Source organism: Monodelphis domestica, chromosome 6 (genome assembly GCF_027887165.1).
Source record: "Monodelphis domestica isolate mMonDom1 chromosome 6, mMonDom1.pri, whole genome shotgun sequence".
In the NCBI taxonomy this organism is placed as follows: domain Eukaryota; kingdom Metazoa; phylum Chordata; class Mammalia; order Didelphimorphia; family Didelphidae; genus Monodelphis; species Monodelphis domestica.
The window spans coordinates 177,042,182-177,060,736 of NC_077232.1; the positions used below are offsets into that span (position 1 = coordinate 177,042,182).

Genomic DNA, 18,555 nt, shown 5'->3' on the forward strand with positions numbered 1-18,555 from the left:
GGATTATTATTCTCTGATTATTTTCCAATAATCCCTTTGCTTATTCTGATAAGAAACTGGAAGCTGTGTTTTCTCAGAGGGTATAACCAGGTGGGCAAGATCACGCTTCCTTTAGAGGGCTCGTACATCTACTCTGCTGCTTCCTGGTATCTCAAGTGATAGAGTGGCAGGGAAAGGAGCATGGAGGAGGCCTGGAGCAGATGAGCCTTTGTCTTCCTGTTTATGCCTGAGGGAGTCTGGGCTGGGTGTCAGGGCTCCCAAACCAACTCTTACTCCTGGTACATAGTATTTCCTCATAAAAGAGACTGTCCGCCATCTAACTCTGTCCAGTAGGCTGTAGATTAATGCAACCATCTTTTGTCAAGGAAAAAACCCCACTAGGGGATAAATCCCTTACTCAGAGTCAGTGAAGATAATCTGAATAACCCTATGTGTATGGCATGCATCCTTCCCGTTGTTGGAGTGTAGAGAGATTAAGGAGATGGATAATTAGATATTCTTGTATTAACTAACCTTAAGAAATGCCTTTAAAATGAAGACTGACTCATAAAAGAGGATTGATGGCATCCCAAGTCATCAGTATTTTCCAGGAAACCTCCTTCGAACCTGAGACTGTCCTATCCTTTGCCCTTTTCATTGTTTTAACTTTAAAGTCCCAGCTGTACCTGGACAAGAAATTTAGCCTCTCTGAGCCTTAGTCTCTTTTTCTGTAAAATGGGAGGGTTATTGGCATTGTCTATGAGAAAAGTACTCCTTCATATGCCAATAAGTTCTTTATGAATAAGTTGTGCTTGTGTTCGTGTTTTCTTTTCCATATTGAAGTTATCCCACAATGGTATGTCAGTATTTCAAATGTAAAAGGATGACTTCTAGGAAGATACCCAGAGGAGGGGGATGGAGCATGTGGATGCCTTTGCAGACCCACACACATTTATACACACATTCTCAGGTCTCTGTCCCTTTCCTTTCCCTTCCACCCCAATCCTTTTTTCTTCTCTAATAGCAGACCAGATCTATGCCTTTAACTTTTATTTTTCTTAAACTAAAGGCAATCTGTTTCTTTCCTGGAATAGGGAGTTACTTTTATCAAATTCATTTATTAGGATCTTTGGTTGTCAGCTCAAATACGTTTCCTTTAAACTGAGGCCCAGTTTGTGTACCAAAATAAAGGAGAGGAAAAAAATCACAGGACACCTGGGTTCAAATCCCATTTCTTCTTATCTGTGCAACCTTAAGCAAGTGAACCTGGTTGCTCAGTTTCCTCAGCCAGAAAATGAAGGGGTGGATTAGAAGGTCTCGGAGATCCCTTCAAGTTCCAAATCTTCATTGTTGCTTATTAATGTCTGTGAATTTATGTGTCCTCCTTTTGGTAGCCAGGGACTATCTGCCATCAAACTGAAGGTCACTTCTAGGCCAAACTGAAGAATATGAAAATAGTCATTTTGCACAGGAGGACTAGTAGGGGCTGCCTTTGTTTTTTATAATTTTCATTAGAATATGTATTCTTTAGTCCAGTGCAGTCTGGCACATACGACTGGGCAGAATGCAGACCATCTTCAGCAAGCAGGGGCTCCCACTGGTTCTCCCGACCTGTTGTCATTCTTCAGGAGCCATGGCTCTCTAGACTGGGTTTTCTCTTTCTTGTTATCTGACTTTGTAGTGGTACATATTCATCTGTATCATGGTATTCTAGAGTATTTGGGCACGCAGTGAATAGAAAGACAAGACATTCCAGGTCTCTTGATAGTGAGGGCAGGAGACAGACAGAAAGACAAACAGACAGACAGATACACACACAATACCACAACACAACACACCAAAGGAATAAGGGAACAAAATTAGGTGAGCCCTGGTTGTGGAGTCATGGGATTCCCATAAATTCTTTTGTATGTGCTAGAGAAGAGATAACAGAGACAATGCTGCAAAGAAAAAGGAAACTGCTGAGCAGAAATTACATGATAATTTCATAGCTTGCATGCCATAAAGCCAGTCACCATCTTTACCTAAAATTTTAACTCATTAAAATGCTCGGGGAGGTTTTTTGTTCTTACTTTTTGGTTTTGTTATGTTTTTGTTTTGAGAAATGAATCTTTAGCATTTTAGAAATCATTGAGAAATTTGGGGTTGTTTTTGATAAAAAAAAATGGAAGCTCAGAGAAAAAGATGTAATCAGATGGGGTTTTCAGAACCCATCCTTTAAAGCTTTGATTCAAACACCACCTTCTCCATGAAGCCTTCTTTCCATTGGTCATCTTTGGACCCCACTTTAGCACTCAATCTTGTCCCTATCCAATGCCCTTTCATGTAATATTGTTTATTATTATCTGGGCATGGTATGTCTTAATGCCCCTGTTGGACAAAAAAATCCATGAAGACAAAGACTGTCTTGTTGAAATTTTGCTCCAGTCATATGATGTTCCATATACAGCAGGTGCTTAAATAAATGTTTATTGAATAAGTGAATGAATCAGAATATGGAAAATTAGGCTATATTGGGAAGACTAGTAGGACCTCATTTATTAAATGAAAGGATTGAACTAGAAGGTCTAGAAGGTCTTGGAGGTCCCTTCTAGGTCTGGGTGAATGAGGGAGGGAGAGAGAGAGAGAGAGAGAGAGAGAGAGAGAGAGAGAGAGAGAGAGAGAGAGAGAGAGAGATGAAACATCAGAGGAATTATGACTTTGAAATGTGTTTGCTTTAGCTCTAAGAGTTTTTATTCGGGTGATGGGTCTTTTATCATGTTAGTAGACATGATTCTAACATGAACGGGATTGGGTTTTTCCATAAAATGCTTAAAATGACCTAACCAGTCTCTGGAAAATCCTCCATCTTTTATAACCCTTTGCTTCTTACATCTATTTTTGCATGCAACTTATTACTCCTTTCAGTTGTGGTGCTTCTTCTACCCTAGCATGAGACTTGGCTCAATTGCAAGATTCTCCATGGGCTTATACTTTTGAAATTTAACTTCTCTGCACAGAGTTCTGTTGCTTATTTACAGAATTCCAACTTTCCCATTTAAAAAGAACATTATATTAAGAGAGTCTTCTTTCTACCAATTAGGTCAAAGTCCCAAAATTTTAAGACCTAAACCCCATGGTTTAGAGCGAACTGATTCACAAACCATAGGTGACTTTGCTACAAGACGAAAGGGTATGTACTTTAGCACCGCATGTTGTATGGGACTTTGGGATTTAAAAAAAAAATTTTTTTTTAACATTAAAGGAATAATGGGGGGAGGGGAGAGGGTTAGGCCTTTATGATTACTACTATTGCAAACGAAGCTATCTCTCTACATTTGACCTTGAGAGGGAGTACTGGTTTCTCTTGAAAGGAAATCCAACACCTGGTATATTGGATAAGTTGCTAAGAATTGGATTTAGGAAGACCTGGTTCAAATTCAGTCTCAGACACTTAATAGATGTGTGACCATGGGCAAGTCATTTAACTTCTATCTGCCTCAGTTTCCTCATCTGTAAAATGAGAGGATTGGACTCCGTGGCCTATAAGGTCACAACCAACTCTAAATCTGTAATCCTTGTTGTTTTTTTTTTTGGGGGGGGAGCAGAATTTTTAAATGGAAATACTTGGTATTGAGTTTTTACCTGTTGTGTTACTTCTCATTTCTTCAGTCAGTTTTTGCCCTCAAGCTTGTGGATGACTTATATTGTTGCAAATGGTGTCCCTTGCTGGTATTCACCTTACTTTAGAGAATGCCATATACATATAATGAACTTTCATGACTTAATGAGGTTTGTACCTGGAAAAATGACTGGATTTCATTTGTCAGCTTAAACTGTAACAAATATCTGGAATTTAAGAGGGAATTATGATCTCAAAAGGCAGAATCAGCCAAGGCAAGGTCAGGCACTGTAAGTAGCTACTACAGTGATCAGTAAAACTGTCCCATTATCTCAAATATTTTAATGAAGCAATTGATAGCTCATTTCTTGTCATCTTGCCCAGTGCCCTCAGTCATGTGCTTTCTGGAGCCTGCTTGAGCATCTGACATAAGCACACATTATTTACTATGGCATTATTTATAGTACTAGCTGATTAAAATCAACTGAACTGTTTTTCTAGGCCCATAATTTCTGAAAAAAAAAATCACACAACTGTTTTTTAACTTTAAGAGAAAGTTAGTTGATGGAGGCCAAGAACTGTTTGGAATTCAAAGAAGAATTCATCAACTAAGGGAGGCAGTGTCCAAATTAAGTCTTTAAGATATCATGTGCACATCTGTGTCAATTGGCTTTTCAAACTGCCTACAGTTCTGATTTGTTGAGCAAATCAGGATCACCCATAAATCAAATTAATCATCTCTAGTTGTCAATTGTTGGTTTTATTATAATTCAGCAACTGAAAGTGTGAATAAATTATCTTTCAGAGAGAAAACAAACTAGTTTATTTTAAGGTGACTTTTTATCCAAAAAATAGATGACTAGTTGTTTGTTTTTTTAAGTCTTTGGTTTACCTTTTTAAAAGTAGATTCACTAATTCTTTTTAGACTAGACATAAAACAAATGTTTTAAGCCACAGTTCATAGTAAAATGTTACATTTCATTGTGATATTTTAAAATAGAAATTCTTAACCTTTTTTGTGTGTTTTGTGGACCTCTGGCAATCTGGTGAATATCTGAATCTCTTCTCAGAATAATATTTACAAATACATAAAATATAATCCATAGGAAACCAATTCTTTTGAAATACAGTTATAAAAATATTTTTAAGACAGATTTATGAACTCCAGGTTATGATCTTCCATTTTGAAACAGTATTTTAAGCCTTGTTCTTTGTTGCTTTTTTAAAATACAGTGGTTAGAGCTCTTTGATGACTGTTGGGTTTGGGAAGCAATGTTCTATAGTGGAAAGAGTCCTAAGATTTGAGGTCCGAGTCCCTGAGTTCACAGTCCTATCACTGCATTCTAATACCTTTGGGACCTTGGGCAATCTTTCACCCTCTCTGAGACTATTTCCTCATCTGTAAAATGAGGGTAATAAAACTAATAGTACTTACCTCATAGGGTTGTTGTGAGGAAAGCGCATTATAAACTATAGAAGTGCTATAAAAATGAGCCTCTATTATAGTTTCTAGATTCAGGAAGGAATGTGGTTTTAATGCATATTAGAAAAGAAAGGAAAAAACCCTCCCTAACGTAAGAGTAGGATTCAGTATCGACTAATCAAGAAAAGCCTAAATGAGAAGTATAAAGCAAAACAAAATGCTTATTCTCATTTTTTTCTTTTTTGTGTGTTCATAAATTAAATAGGCATTTAAATTGAGACATATTACATTTTAATAAAATGAACCCTGGACCAAGAACCAGGACATTTCAGATCTACCACTAATTAACTGTGTGACTTGGTCACTTATTTCTCTGGGCCTCATTCATAAAATGAGATGGATGAACTAAATCTTTTCTCAAGTCTCTTCCAATTCTTTCTTTTTTTAAAAAAGCCAGTATTACCATCTGTGTTTTACATTGACCTGTGCCATAATAGACTGTCTCTCTTTCTCTTTCTCATATAGTAAAGCCAGCACCACTGGAAATCAAACCATTGCCAGAATGGGAAGAGCTACAAGCCCCTGTGAGATCTCCTATTACTAGGAGTTTTGCGAGAGAGTAAGTCTTGGCTTTATTTGCATGACTGTAAATAATTACCATTTTTCATGATCATGAGTAACTTTTAGAAGCAATGATAAAAGGAGGAGAGCCATCATCTCTTCTTTAAAAGTGGGAATAATGAGAAGCAGGAGTAGAGATGCTGTCTTTGGGATTTGGGTTTTTGAGTATATGCCCTCGGGCACGCATGCCTACAGGATTTGCCCAGAGATTGTCTATGCAGGTGAGTCTCAGCAGGCCAATGTGAGTGTGCTTGATAGAGTTCAGGTTTCTGAAAGGGACTTTTCGCTGTCTCATCAGTTTTGGGATATCTCTCCTTCATCCTTTAGCTAGGTAACATCTAACAAACTGGGGAAAATCTTCCTCTGGATGAAGATTTTTTTAACCTTTTTGTGCTGTAGCTCCCCTGGGCCATTTTTAAAATTATTTTCTTTTTATTACATACCTTAATTTTAATTTCATCTTTCTCATTTTTAATACAAACTTTTTTCTGTTAGTATCTTCCTTCTTTATTTTTTATTTTTGAAATTTTTATTTAATTAGTCAGTTTAGAACATTATTCCTTATTTACAAGAATCATATTCTTTTCCTCTCCTCCCCCCACCCTTTCCCATAGTGGACACACAATTCCACTGGGTTTTACATGTGTCCTTAATCAAAACCTATTTTCATGTTCCCTGGGTCATTTGGTGAAACCTAGGGGTCTCTTCTCAACATAATGTTTTGTTGGCTACATTCCTAATGAAAAGAGTTGCTCCATTTCATCTAGAAAATAATAAAAATTTAAATCTTTTTTTTTCCCAAATTCATGAGCCCTTTGACCCTTTTCAAGTCCCTGTACCTCTTGTTAAGAACCTTTTCCCTACAATGAATCTTGTGAGGATAGAAATTAAGGTGAACTGAGGTACAAAGTTACCATAACACTCAGTTTATTACCAATTACCAATAAAAGGAGTCTTTAACTCCTTGCCAAATAAAAAGACCCCAGAAGAAGGCAGAGAGATCATTTTTACAGAAAAAAAGAGGATCATCCACCAGCTTTGAAGGCCACATTCTGCAGAGAAAGCGGTGTGGTTGGCTGAAGTTTGGGGTGCAGGACACCACCTCCTTCCCCTCCTCCCTGTCAGTGCTCTGGGAAGCTCACACAGCTCAGGTAGAGAGAACAGACCAGACTCCCTGCAAGGCACCTACAGGCTCTCCTAGACACAAGAACAGAACTCAGTGGGCAGGAAAGCCGAGCTTCTGAACTTAACTCAGAGAAGAAGGCTCTCAGACAAAGAAATGCAATTTGGGCAGTACAAAACGTCAGCGGGGATACGGAATAGAATGGATGGCCAGATGGTATCAGCTGGAATGTTTTCATTCCCAGTTGAGCACAGGCCTAGTTCATTGGTCATGTAAGGACCAGCTCTCCTTTTCCCCACCCAAATGTCCTATAGACACGTATAAGGGAGGCTGAGCTTTTAAGGGATTTTCATACAGCCAGGCTCTCTTCCCTGCAGTTTCTCTTCCCAAGGTTACAGTTGCCCTGGATCAAAAACAAGGTGCCCATACACCAAATACACCCCTCCACCCCCCATCCCAGCTGCTTTCCTTTTCACTTTTTAATATTGGGGGGGGGGGTAAGGGAGTACAGAGCCCCAGAGCTAGAGTAGGGGCTGAGAGTCCTATAAATGATGTATCTGTGGTTTTCACCATCCATAATAGGTCCCAGATATGTCACCTGCAGATATGGGGGTTCCACTGTATCCACTTTTTGTGGAGTTACTTTTAGGGAGTTAGTAGTCTCTATGGATTTTCCCTAATAGAAGCAGGAAGGCTTGTGTTCAGATCTAGCGTCAGACCCGTAATAACGGTGACCCTGGGCAAGTCACTTAACTCCCCTGGGCTTCAGTTTCCTCATCTGTAAAATGAGGGATCAGATTCAGTGACTCTCTAAGGGCCCTTCCAGCTTTACAGCAGTGAGCCGAGGAGCCTAGCATTCAGTTCCTACACGGAAGAATTCTGGGCAGGAAAAGCAAGCCAACCTTCTAAAGATGAAACTCCAGGGATGCAGTGGGCTAAGGAAAAAGGACTGTGTGAGCTCCTAAATAAAATGTTGAATAGAAACAGGAACCCAGAAAAATCTAGTTTCACACCTATGATTTTTATTATTGGTGTTTTTAGCCCTTTTATCCCGATTTGTATCGCTTCTAAAAAATAATTTCTGGTGATTAGCTCCTCCAGGTTTCCTTTGTCTCCCAGACCGGATTCCGTTCACAGCACAACTTCAAGCAGTGACTCCCATGACAGTGAAGAGAATTATGTGCCCATGAACCCGAATCTGTCCAGTGAGGACCCAGTAAGTAACATCTGCATGCCAGCTGCCCTTCTCCAGGGCTCCCTAATAACTCCCCCAGAGCCTGGCAAGACTCCTCTCTGCCAGGCTGCAGACCTTCCCTTATGTAGGGAAGGGGTCAAGACGAAGGTCCTTCCTTAAATTCTTCGTCCCCCTCTCTAAATGTGACCACTGATGATATTTAGGATTAATTCAGTAAAACATTCCACAGAGAGACTATATCAAGAACTGAACATTTTCCTGATGGTCATTAAAGTAGTGTTAAGTACCAAGGTAATATTTCCCTCTTTGAAATATATGTGGGGTTTAAAATATATTTATATAATATTTTTACACTTAATCTCTGAGGTGGGTTGTGTGTATATTTAAACCCTTACTGCCTGTCTTAGAATTGATTCTTAAATTATTGGTTTCAAGGCAGAAGAGCAGTGTAGGCTAGGCAATGGGAGTTAAATGACTTGCCCAAGGTCACACAGGTAGAAGTGTCTGAGGCCAGATCTGAGCCCAAGTTTTCCAATTCCACGCCTGCTAGTTTATCCACTGAGCCATCTAGCTGCCCCTCTTTAATTGTTTATAAACTAGTTCTACATAGCCACTACTTTGTTATTTAAACAAGGACCCATTAAAAAAAAGTACCTGATAAATGGGCAGGTATATAAGGATACCATGTTGTTAAAAATGCCTGGTGCCATTTTGAATGATTCTGGAAAGCCAGAATGTTTACCATTTTCCCTGTAGCTCATCATAGTGCTGTCCATAAAAGGGTGTTGGGCATTAGGTCACGATGTAGTGGATTATAATATGGGCCTAGGCAAGCTGTTCTGAGTTTATAAGAAGAGAAAATGCTTTCATTATAGTAATATGAGTTTTGATAAGCAGTATAAGCATGAGAGATTTGAAGCTGGAAGGGATTTTAAAGATCTTTTAATATACTCCAACTCTCCTCATTTTATATACATGGAATCTTGATGCTACCATGATTACCAAAGGTAGAGCTGGGATTTTATTTCTGGTCTTCTGACCTTAAATCCAGGCTTTCCCCACAGTACAACACTATTTCTCAATTAAATACTTTCCAATTATTGGTTGTCATTAGCTATAGAACAACTATACTTTTAAGCATGTGAAATCTCTTCCAAGTAGTTAAATATATATATATATATATATATATATATATATATGGTTGTTTTGGTACAGAACTGACTGCAAATAAAAGGATTCACTAGATAAATTATATATATTAAGTTAAAAGATCTTTGAGAGCAGGGACTTTATTTCATCTTTGTTATTATTTGTGATTTGTAGTGCCTTGTGTACTTACACATGTTTTCATTTTTAATTCCAATTCAATCGAATGGATTCCTCTTCAGCCATGGGATGCTGTGAATCTAAGTATTCTCCATCAAATATGTAATTCTCCATCAAATAAGTATGCTCCATCAAATGGAGCAATAGTTCTTTTGATGATCATTTGGGAGACCGATTTTCCCCCCCTACAGCACTTAACAATAAAGAGCAAGACTGCAATATTATGCAAAGAGAAGAATCCCTAGAAATGTCTGTTCTCTTTCAGAGAAGAATGAAAGAGTAAATAGAGAAGGTCCCATTAGCACAAACTCATTACCAAAAGTCCAGTGAATTATATATATTGTTATCATAATTTAATCTGCAGGCATCCAGGCTAAATATAGCATAGCCTAAAAGAGTAGAGATGAGAGCATGGGGATGGGAGTTAGCAGCCGGGAGCTCTCGAGTCAGGTTTAAGAGGTGGAAGAGGCTTCCGAATGCGACCTCATCATTTTCCAAGGGAAGAGACTAAAATGTCTTTTTTGTAGTGCCAGAGTCTGTCCTCACCTTCCCACTCCCTCCCACGTTCTGAGCTGCAGGGACTGAGCTTCGGCCCTGGAGACTCCGGGCAGCTCAGCGGCTCTGCCATAAAATAAGGAGAGTATAATGGAGGGCTGAGAAGAGCACTGAGCCTAGCATCCCGGGAAGGGCAGCTACATTTTAAAAATTACTTTAAATATGTGTTGAGGCAAGATGGGAAACAAACAGCGTGCTATGGAGAAGACCTCTGTGTGATGTGTTCCTATGACACTCACACCCGCATCTGTGCAGCCACAGCCCAGCTAGCGAACCTTTCAGGGGCTCCCGGGCGCAGCTGCCTGCCTTGGGGCTGTTCCACGTCCACACCGGGTGTTCCCGGCAGTGATGGCCAAAAGCAAAACTCTCCCAAAGCTCAAGGTGTCAGAGGTGGCTGCTTGGTGTGCCAATAGGAGTGTGAGGCTGGGATTGAACTTGAAAACTGCCAGGGTCCCAAGCTCACATTCATTAAATATCTTGAGATATATATATATATATATAAGTTTGGCACATCTTGCTTGATCTGTAAGAAGTTTTTAAAATGTACATTGATGACTAAGTCAAGACAATGGTTTGGTCTCTTTCCCTTTGGAACAAAAGTTTAGATCACCTACACTAGGTTAGAGTCCACAAGAAATTTAATGCATTGAGACTGACGGTTTTTTGGGTTTTTGTTCCATTTCAGAATTTGTTTGGCAGCAACAGCCTGGATGGAGGAGGCAGTCCGATGGTCAAGCCTAAAGGAGACAAACAGGTGGAATACCTAGATCTTGATTTAGACTCTGGGAAGTCAACACCACCACGAAAGGTAAATAAAACCTAGAGACCAGGCAATAGAGAGACTAAATGCTGTTTATAGCCCCCCTAACTCCCCCCCCCCCCAGAAAGAAAAGAAAAGAAAAAACCAACCACATGTCACCCAAAGAGGAGATACTGGCACCAACATAAGGTCTGCCGAATGCACTTTAGTTCACTTTTTTTTTTTTAATTATAAATTTTATAGTCTATTTTCATGCAATGCCTAACACATCGTAGATACAATCCCTGTGACCTGGGTGACAGGATAAATAGCCAGATATTCCACCATGCTTCCTTCCCTGTTCCCCCTCATCTCCAGGTCCTCGAGGGTAAAGGATATTTATTTTCACCTTTTTCTGACCAGCATTTGGCACTCTATCTTACATGTACTAAATACATAATAAATGTTTGTTGGGTGGAATTGAATTCTTACTACCCTGGCTGTAAGGAGGTATCTAAGAGAGAGAGAAGATCATTTGGATAAGTATAGGAAGGACTCTGAACAAATTGCTTGGGACGAGCGCCTTTCTGGAATGTATTTCATTGGCAGGTCTTCAAATGGTTATTTGTCTTGTTTCCTTAGTTTCTGTGTCCGTGCCGACTCTGAGACAGAAAGGTAGGGGCTAGGCAAACAGGGTTTAGTGACTTGCCCCGGCTCACACGGCTAGGAAGTGTCTGGTGCCAGATTTGAACCCAGGCTTGGCATTTCTGTCCACTGTGCCACCTAATTGCCCCTTATCACTTTGTTTCTTTATCAGACTCTTATCAGATGGCTCTTCGACTCTGTGTTTCTTTGTTTAGACCTCTCCTTTTTCTTTCTCATGTTTTTCTTTTCTTGACTTATAGCAAAAGAGCAGTGGCTCTGGCAGCAGTGTGGCTGATGAGAGAGTGGACTATGTTGTGGTGGACCAACAGAAGACGTTGGCACTGAAGAGTACCCGAGAAGCCTGGACTGATGGGAGACAGTCTACAGAATCTGAAACTCCAACCAAGAGTGTCAAATGAAGATACTCCTCTCCCTGCCTTCCAAGAACCGAAGCAGCCAGAATCCTCAAGATAACCCCTGGTAACAGATGGTACAGAGCCACATCCACAGCAGTGTTGGACTGAAGAGGACTTGACTGCCCAACTCCAGCTAGACCCTTGAAATGACTAGAGTTGAAGTCAATGGACATTTCAGACAAAATCAAGCAATTGATTACCTAAATGGTGCTTTGTGGTATCTGAACAAATTATAAGATGTAAATAACATAGAAAAATAGTATTGGTTAGCTTCCAGAGAAACATTTGTTCTCCAGTTAATACATTTGTAGTATTACTATATTTATGCACTTTTTCAGTTAAAATATGGGTTCCGGTATTCCCAAATAATGTACCTTAATGCAGTTCTTTGGTGAGCTCTCATTCTTCCTCACACTACTCTAAATAACAATTCTAGATTAATTAAGCTACATATAGAGTGGAAATTGGTGTCTAAACTTCACTTTGCCCATTTTTAAATGCATTAGAAGCAGATTCACAACTTAATTGACTACCTGACACTTCAAGTGGTGAACAGTGGTTTGCTGCTGTTTTTTATTTAATGCAAAGTATAATTAGGGGCTTGCCATTTGCCCTCTTAACACATATGCTATAAGTTAATAATAATGAACCGTTCTGGATTTAGGACCTAGTATTCTCGCTTAGCTACATCTAGTTTAGCCGTGGAATTTCTCTAGTTGTTGTTCTTGTTGTTAATGACAGTGTTTGGGGTTCATTGGGTGAAGATTCTGCAGGGTAGGATCTTGCACTTTTTAAAGACTCAGTAATTAAGTATTGAATTAGCCTGCAAACCACTGAGGGCATGCAGTCATGTTGTGCTTCACACTTATTAACATGGATTGATCTTTACATTATTTACGAAAGGTAGAAACTAGCTAAATAATCAGGTACGTCCAGAGCACTGCTGTGCTAATCACACTGATCAGCTTTAGACAGTGAGCTTTTAGTCTTACTTACAAGTCCTGGCATTTGGTTTCCAACTTGAAATTAGTGGGACAGTTGACATTCACTGTTAGTACTAGTAACATACTGTGATTTTTTAATTAGACAGTAATACAGATTTATTATTCTATGAATGGAAATAACTATGTTTTGACACCATAGTGCCCTTTCTATGAATTTTTATTTTACTTAATCTCCTTCTTGGCCTTATATTTAAATCCCTATGCAACTGATATTTTATATATATATATACACATATATATATATACATACATTTTTTAAAAAAAGAACAGATGCTGTAATGTAAGTAATTGCCACGTGTGACACCTATTGCTTTTCCAGTAGAGGATGTAAAGGTTTTTTGTACTGTGATTTTTATTCACTGCCCCAATTCCAGATACACTCAGAGCCTCAGTCTAACATGACGTTAAAATGGCGAATTTGGCTTTGGGCACCCATATCTGGGTGCATTCTTGAGAGTGCCAGAAGAATTTTGGGATGACACCATCCCTCACCTTAAACTTGGTCCTCTGTCCTGAGTACCAAGGCAATGGCATTCGAACCTGACTGCAATGGATTCCCCTGCCTTGGATTAGAAACATGATTTACTTATCAGGAAGAAGCTACTCTTATTTACCTAAATGACGTATATAAGGCCTCGTATATATGGAATAAAATATACTAACATGGAGGAAGGAGGGAAAAAGAGGAAGAGAGAAGGTTATGTCCCCAGTTGTAAGATGTCTCTCCCTCCTTTCATCCAGACCTCTGATTGTTGCCTATTTAAATCATCATGTCCTATTTTCTAGCATGTTGGCCTTATTGCTGTGCCTAATTATATCCCTCAATCCACAGTGTATAAATTATCCTAATAAGGTGGCTTGTAGAGCTAGTAACATTTTGACGCTTTCAATGTTTGTTTCTTGGGGGGGGGGGGGGAGAAAACACAAAAACACACACAAAAAAAACAAAAAACTAAAACCGGGACGTACTTTCTAAGGTGATTTTAAAAATAAATCAGATTGTTCAAGAGTGATGTGTTAAACTGTTTTGCCATGCAAGCATAAAATAAAGGCTAAGTGCTATGAAATGTGCCTAAACTACCCAAACATAGTTAGTTGGTCTGTGAAGATGCTAAATTTTGTTGCCTAGTACATGTGACTTAAATCTCAAACATTTTCAGAGAGAAGTTACTGATAACTGAGAAATAGGAACTGATGTGTTATTTTTTAGAATTGTCTCTAGGATCTCAAACTATGGTGAAAAAATGTTATGTTTCTTTTTTTTGCACAACTCTGTCAAGTTATTCGTTGTTTCCCCTAGGAACGCAGCGCTCCCGGCCGGTCAGAGTTGTGGGTGTTTTCCCCTCATGTAGAGTGAGCACTTGGTACTTAAAGTATTTGAGGAAGGCAGTTTGCTGTAGGAAATTAACATCCACTGAAAATTTTCTTGCCGATATTCAATGAAAGATGAAATTCTCGTGGAAAGTGAGTCTGGTGCTAAATCAATCAGTGGGGTTGTGGATGTCTGAGAACACTGGGCTGGGTTTGGGGAGCTCAGCTATCTTTTTTCCCCATGTGATCAGTGTTTAGAAGATGTTAATCATGTATTTTCAACGTTAAAAATAATTTTGTTAATGCCTTGCTTTCTAAGCAACTACCACACTTCATGAAGGTGTCTAGTGTTTCACAACTTAATCTTTATTTACATTTTTTAAAAATTCAACTTTTTTACTCTCCTGACTTTCAAAGGATTTAAGCTATTTGAACTTAAAATGGGCAACTCTTAGTCCAGTTTTTAAGCTGTCAGTGGTTATGTTTTTGTCTGCACTATCGCCAATTACGTGTACACACAAATATATCAATACCACATGAGCAACTGTGAGCAGAATAGAGAATACTACTATGCAGATACTCTGAGGTACATAGTTAGACAGAGGCACCTGTGACTTCTAATAGAAAAGAAACTACACACAACTGAAGAAATAGGAGACCAAACTAAATTTGGTGTATAAACCCAGTAGTGCATAGCCCCGTTACAATTTTCCCTGGCCTCATTTTTTCCCCTAAACTAGGACAAATGGACTTAAAAGTTAATATTTGTGGATGCTAGTGAGTTGAAAATGTCCCATCAGTTTGATTCCCTTCTTTGGGAAGTGGCCGGATTTCTCCCCTTCTAGTCTATCGTATCTTTTTCAAGGTTTCATGGCTACATAGCCAGGACACTAAGTAGAACGTGCCCAACTGCTTCCAAACATACTTAATGCCTCCTTATTTTGCCTCATCAAAAAGATAGAGCTATTCAAAATCTTTAATGTTTAGAAACTGTGAGAGATGAACTATTGCCTCTAGTTTTATGACCCGACTGCTGATGGTGGAAGGCAAGGCCGACCATATAGTAAAAGGCAATGAGTATAACTGAACAAATCATGCATATACGTATGCATACATGTGTGTGTATATATATAAATAGGATTTCCCATAACAGCACAGCTGTCAATAGCATCCTCATTTTTATAAATGGTGTATTTTCCCCTCCATATTATATTTCATCGCTATAAGGTGAACTTTGATCCAGTTTACTAAAGGAATTTGGCGTTTTTGTTTTAACCATTTTTTGATGTATTTACACAGAAATATCAACAATACCCCCCCCCCCAAAAAAAAAAAAAACCACATACATATGAGTTGCCATTCCAAGTAAGGCCTATAGGCTGTTCAGTTCAGTACTGTTTCTGACAGTATTGGTTTGTAGGGAGGTGTGGTTGTCCTCTATATGGGCAGCCCCCAAAAGTTAGGAAGTAAATTGTAACTGGTTCAATTCCCCAATTCTCTTTGTCTTTTCTGTACTTCTGCAAAGTAAAGTTAGGCCGAGTAATTCATGATTATTCTAGGCATTCAAATGTAAATAGATTTCCTGAGAAGAAATCATCTTTCTTGGTTGTGTTGTAGAAACAAAACTTCTGATCTCATTTTGTTTTGAGAAATCTCTTGGAGAACTGAAAGGTGGTTGACAGGTTACATTTCATTACTGTTGAGCTAATCTGGTAACACCTCCCTAAACTTAGCCATTTTAACACTAAGCAAAATTATTTTTCTTAAAAGGTTATTAAAATAAATGGAAAATTGTAAAAATTTCAAAACAAAGTTTCCAAGCTTGTTTCTCTAATCTCTGTATGGCCAAAGACTGGGGTTTTACTTTTTTTTCTTTTGCTACTCTTAATTGTTTTATTAAATTACTGCCTCTGAGAAATTACCTTTGTATGATATTGGCTTGGAGGGATTCTAAGCATCCCATGTTGACCCTGAAATAGCACTTCAAAAGCGTGAATGTGAACTGACTTAGTATCTGGAGGGTTTGTTTGCTGGTTTGTTGGGAAGAAGGGTGAACTTTATTCAGTTCTTCCTCTTTACAAGAGGTTGCCCGCCTCATTTGATAAAAGTTATGAATATGCCAACAATGACAAGCAAAATGGCCTTTCTGTGCCTGATTCTCAGGTCTTTGGGTTCCAAGATTTTTTGGCATTACTCACTAAGAGACCATATGCACATGCACATGCACACACGCATGTGTGTGTGTGTTTGTATAATGTAAAAAATAATGAGCAATTTTTTTCAGATGTTAAAATTTACCAGAATTGATCCTTCCAAAATTGTATTATTTTTGTTTTTGTTGTTTTCCCAATATTGAGAATTTGGTACATTTCTTATAGTGCAATAGACTGAGAGCTGGCAGGGCACTTAAAAGCCCAATGGTCCAAACTCTTTATTTGACAGATGGGGAAACTGAGAGCCACAGGAGGTAAATGACTAACCAAGGGTCATACTGGCAGAGCCAGGTCTTCTGGCTCCAAATCCATTGTACTTTCCCCTGGAACCAGCCTGAGAGTCCTGCCACCATACTTTCTTTCTTCCTGGAGGTTAGCACTGAAGAAGGATCATATAAGAAATCAGTGATGCAGTATATTGTGTTGTCAGTGAACAAAGGGCTTGGGCTTCTACTTTAGCACAAGAGAACAGCCTGGTATGGTAGAAAGAGCACAGAATTTGCAGTCGGTAGCCCTAATTCCAAATTACTTCCCCCCTTTGGGACCTTGGAAAAGTCCCTTGATATGAGAGCCTCGCAGTATTTATCTGAATGAGAGGATTCTTGGATCCTGCCTGGGTTTGAGGCCTGAATGCCTCACACTTTGATCTTGCATGGGTCATTTAGTCTCAGTGACTTAGATTTGCCCTTTATTAAAAAAAATATTATCCTCTCTACTAATAAAGGCTTGCTTTTATTTTTTTAATCAACCTCGTTGAAAGGGAAAGAGCCAATGGTAAACCACTTTTTAACAGTGAGAGTTGATTTGTGGACATGCCCCAAAGAAAGCAACAAAGGCATTTTATGGGAAACTTGGTTATCTTATCAGACAATGCTTAGGAGAACAATTTAAAAAAATAAAAAGATTCCCTGAAGATAATTAGTGCACTAGTATCTATGATGGAGGATGAAGAGAGAAAATCTCTAAAGAATAGGACATTTTTCCAACTAAATTACCATAAACACCAAAGACATACATGCTGAAATCAACCTACATATTGAAGTTTGAGCAATGATTTCAGGGCAAAGGCGGCCCAAGAGATGGCAAAAATATATAGTGAAGGTGGAGCATAAGCAAAGAGGTGAACCTGAAGGAAATTCTAGTTACCGTATCAACATCTTTAATAGGTGACAGAGGCAAAGAAATGGTGCTCTGTTTCCAACTATGGGGCTCCCCGAGTATATGCTAAAATTAGAAACCACAATGATAACTTGGCTCCCTGACCCTGAACATCAGCTCCTCTTCTTCGGGAACGCCGTGATTCCAAAGGCTGCAGTCACTTCCCAATCGTTTCCCATCCTCCAATGGTCAGAAGAGAAAGGGGACCAGTCACTGGAACTTGAGGGAAAGCAGCCCCTGAGAGCCAACCCCATTACAAAGAATCATCGCTGAAGTACTTGGGGCTGGTTAGAAAATGGGAATATCTGTAGACAGGAGCCCTCCCACGTGGACTAGCTCTTGGGTCAGGGGAGAAGGGTGGTGAGGCACTCATGACACATTTTTAAGTTTAATGTGGATTCTTTAAAAGTTTTTCACCACCTCCTGGAGTCTAGAACATCAACAAAATAATCATAAGAAGCCTTGATTTGACTTTTTGCCAATTTCTAAGTGCTCAGACTGAAAATTTAATAATTGACTCTCAAAAGCTAATTCAAGCTGGCTTCGGCACACTTCTGTCAATGTGTAAATGGGTCAGACTACGATAATTTCTACTAAATTTCACCTGACTCATAAGTATTATTTCCAGGCAGTGACAACCTCCCACCAGGCTACACGCCCTTGCTGCTACCTAGCATGGGCTGTCTACTTATTCAAGGGCCCCGAGAAAACCAAACATCTCTCTGTGACTTTATTTTGTAGAGTTTGGGCATTAAGTTCCATAAAACAGGAAATAAAACTCATTTTGTTCCTCTTGTGGGGAAAAAATAGAAATGTTGATCAGATTAGGTACAAAAGATATGGGAACAAACACAATGGCGTTGTGCTTAATAAATTTAAAGACCCCAACTACTACAATGAGGCTCACTGACAAAAATTGTTAGGAAAACTAGGAAGCCATTTGTTAAAAATGAGATTGAGACCAACATCTCATCCCACATATTACCATAAGCTCCAAACATATGTATTACTTAGACATAAAAGATCATGTCATAAACAAACCAGAGACTCAAAGAAGGCTTATATCTTTAGCAGATATGAATGAGGGAAAGAATCCTTGACCAAGCAAGAGACAGAAAGGGACTCAGAAGATAAATGGGCAACTGGGGTTAGATAAAATTGAAAGCCACCTGCCCAAACAAAATCAATGGAGGTAAAATTAGAGAGGGAAAAAGGTTAATTGGGGAAAAAAATATTTGTAGCAAAT

At 39.0% G+C, this 18,555-nt stretch overlaps 1 protein-coding gene across 6 annotated transcripts in view; it reads left to right on the forward strand.

Moving 5' to 3' along the window:
• The window catches only part of GAB1 (GRB2 associated binding protein 1), a 171,460-nt gene extending 155,604 nt beyond the window's left edge, over positions 1-15,856 (forward strand). For 4 of the 6 annotated variants that reach the window (XM_056802739.1, XM_056802740.1, XM_056802741.1 and 1 more), the window contains 5 exons: positions 3,062-3,151; positions 5,529-5,622; positions 7,840-7,963; positions 10,509-10,631; positions 11,468-15,856. In XM_056802739.1, coding sequence (XP_056658717.1) covers positions 3,062-3,151; positions 5,529-5,622; positions 7,840-7,963; positions 10,509-10,631; positions 11,468-11,626 — 590 coding nt within the window. In that variant the 3' untranslated portion in view covers positions 11,627-15,856. The remainder of the gene's footprint in view (positions 1-3,061; positions 3,152-5,528; positions 5,623-7,839; positions 7,964-10,508; positions 10,632-11,467) is intronic. The other 2 variants (XM_056802737.1, XM_056802738.1) reach the window with 1 other exon arrangement.
• Positions 15,857-18,555: the final 2,699 nt, after the last annotated feature.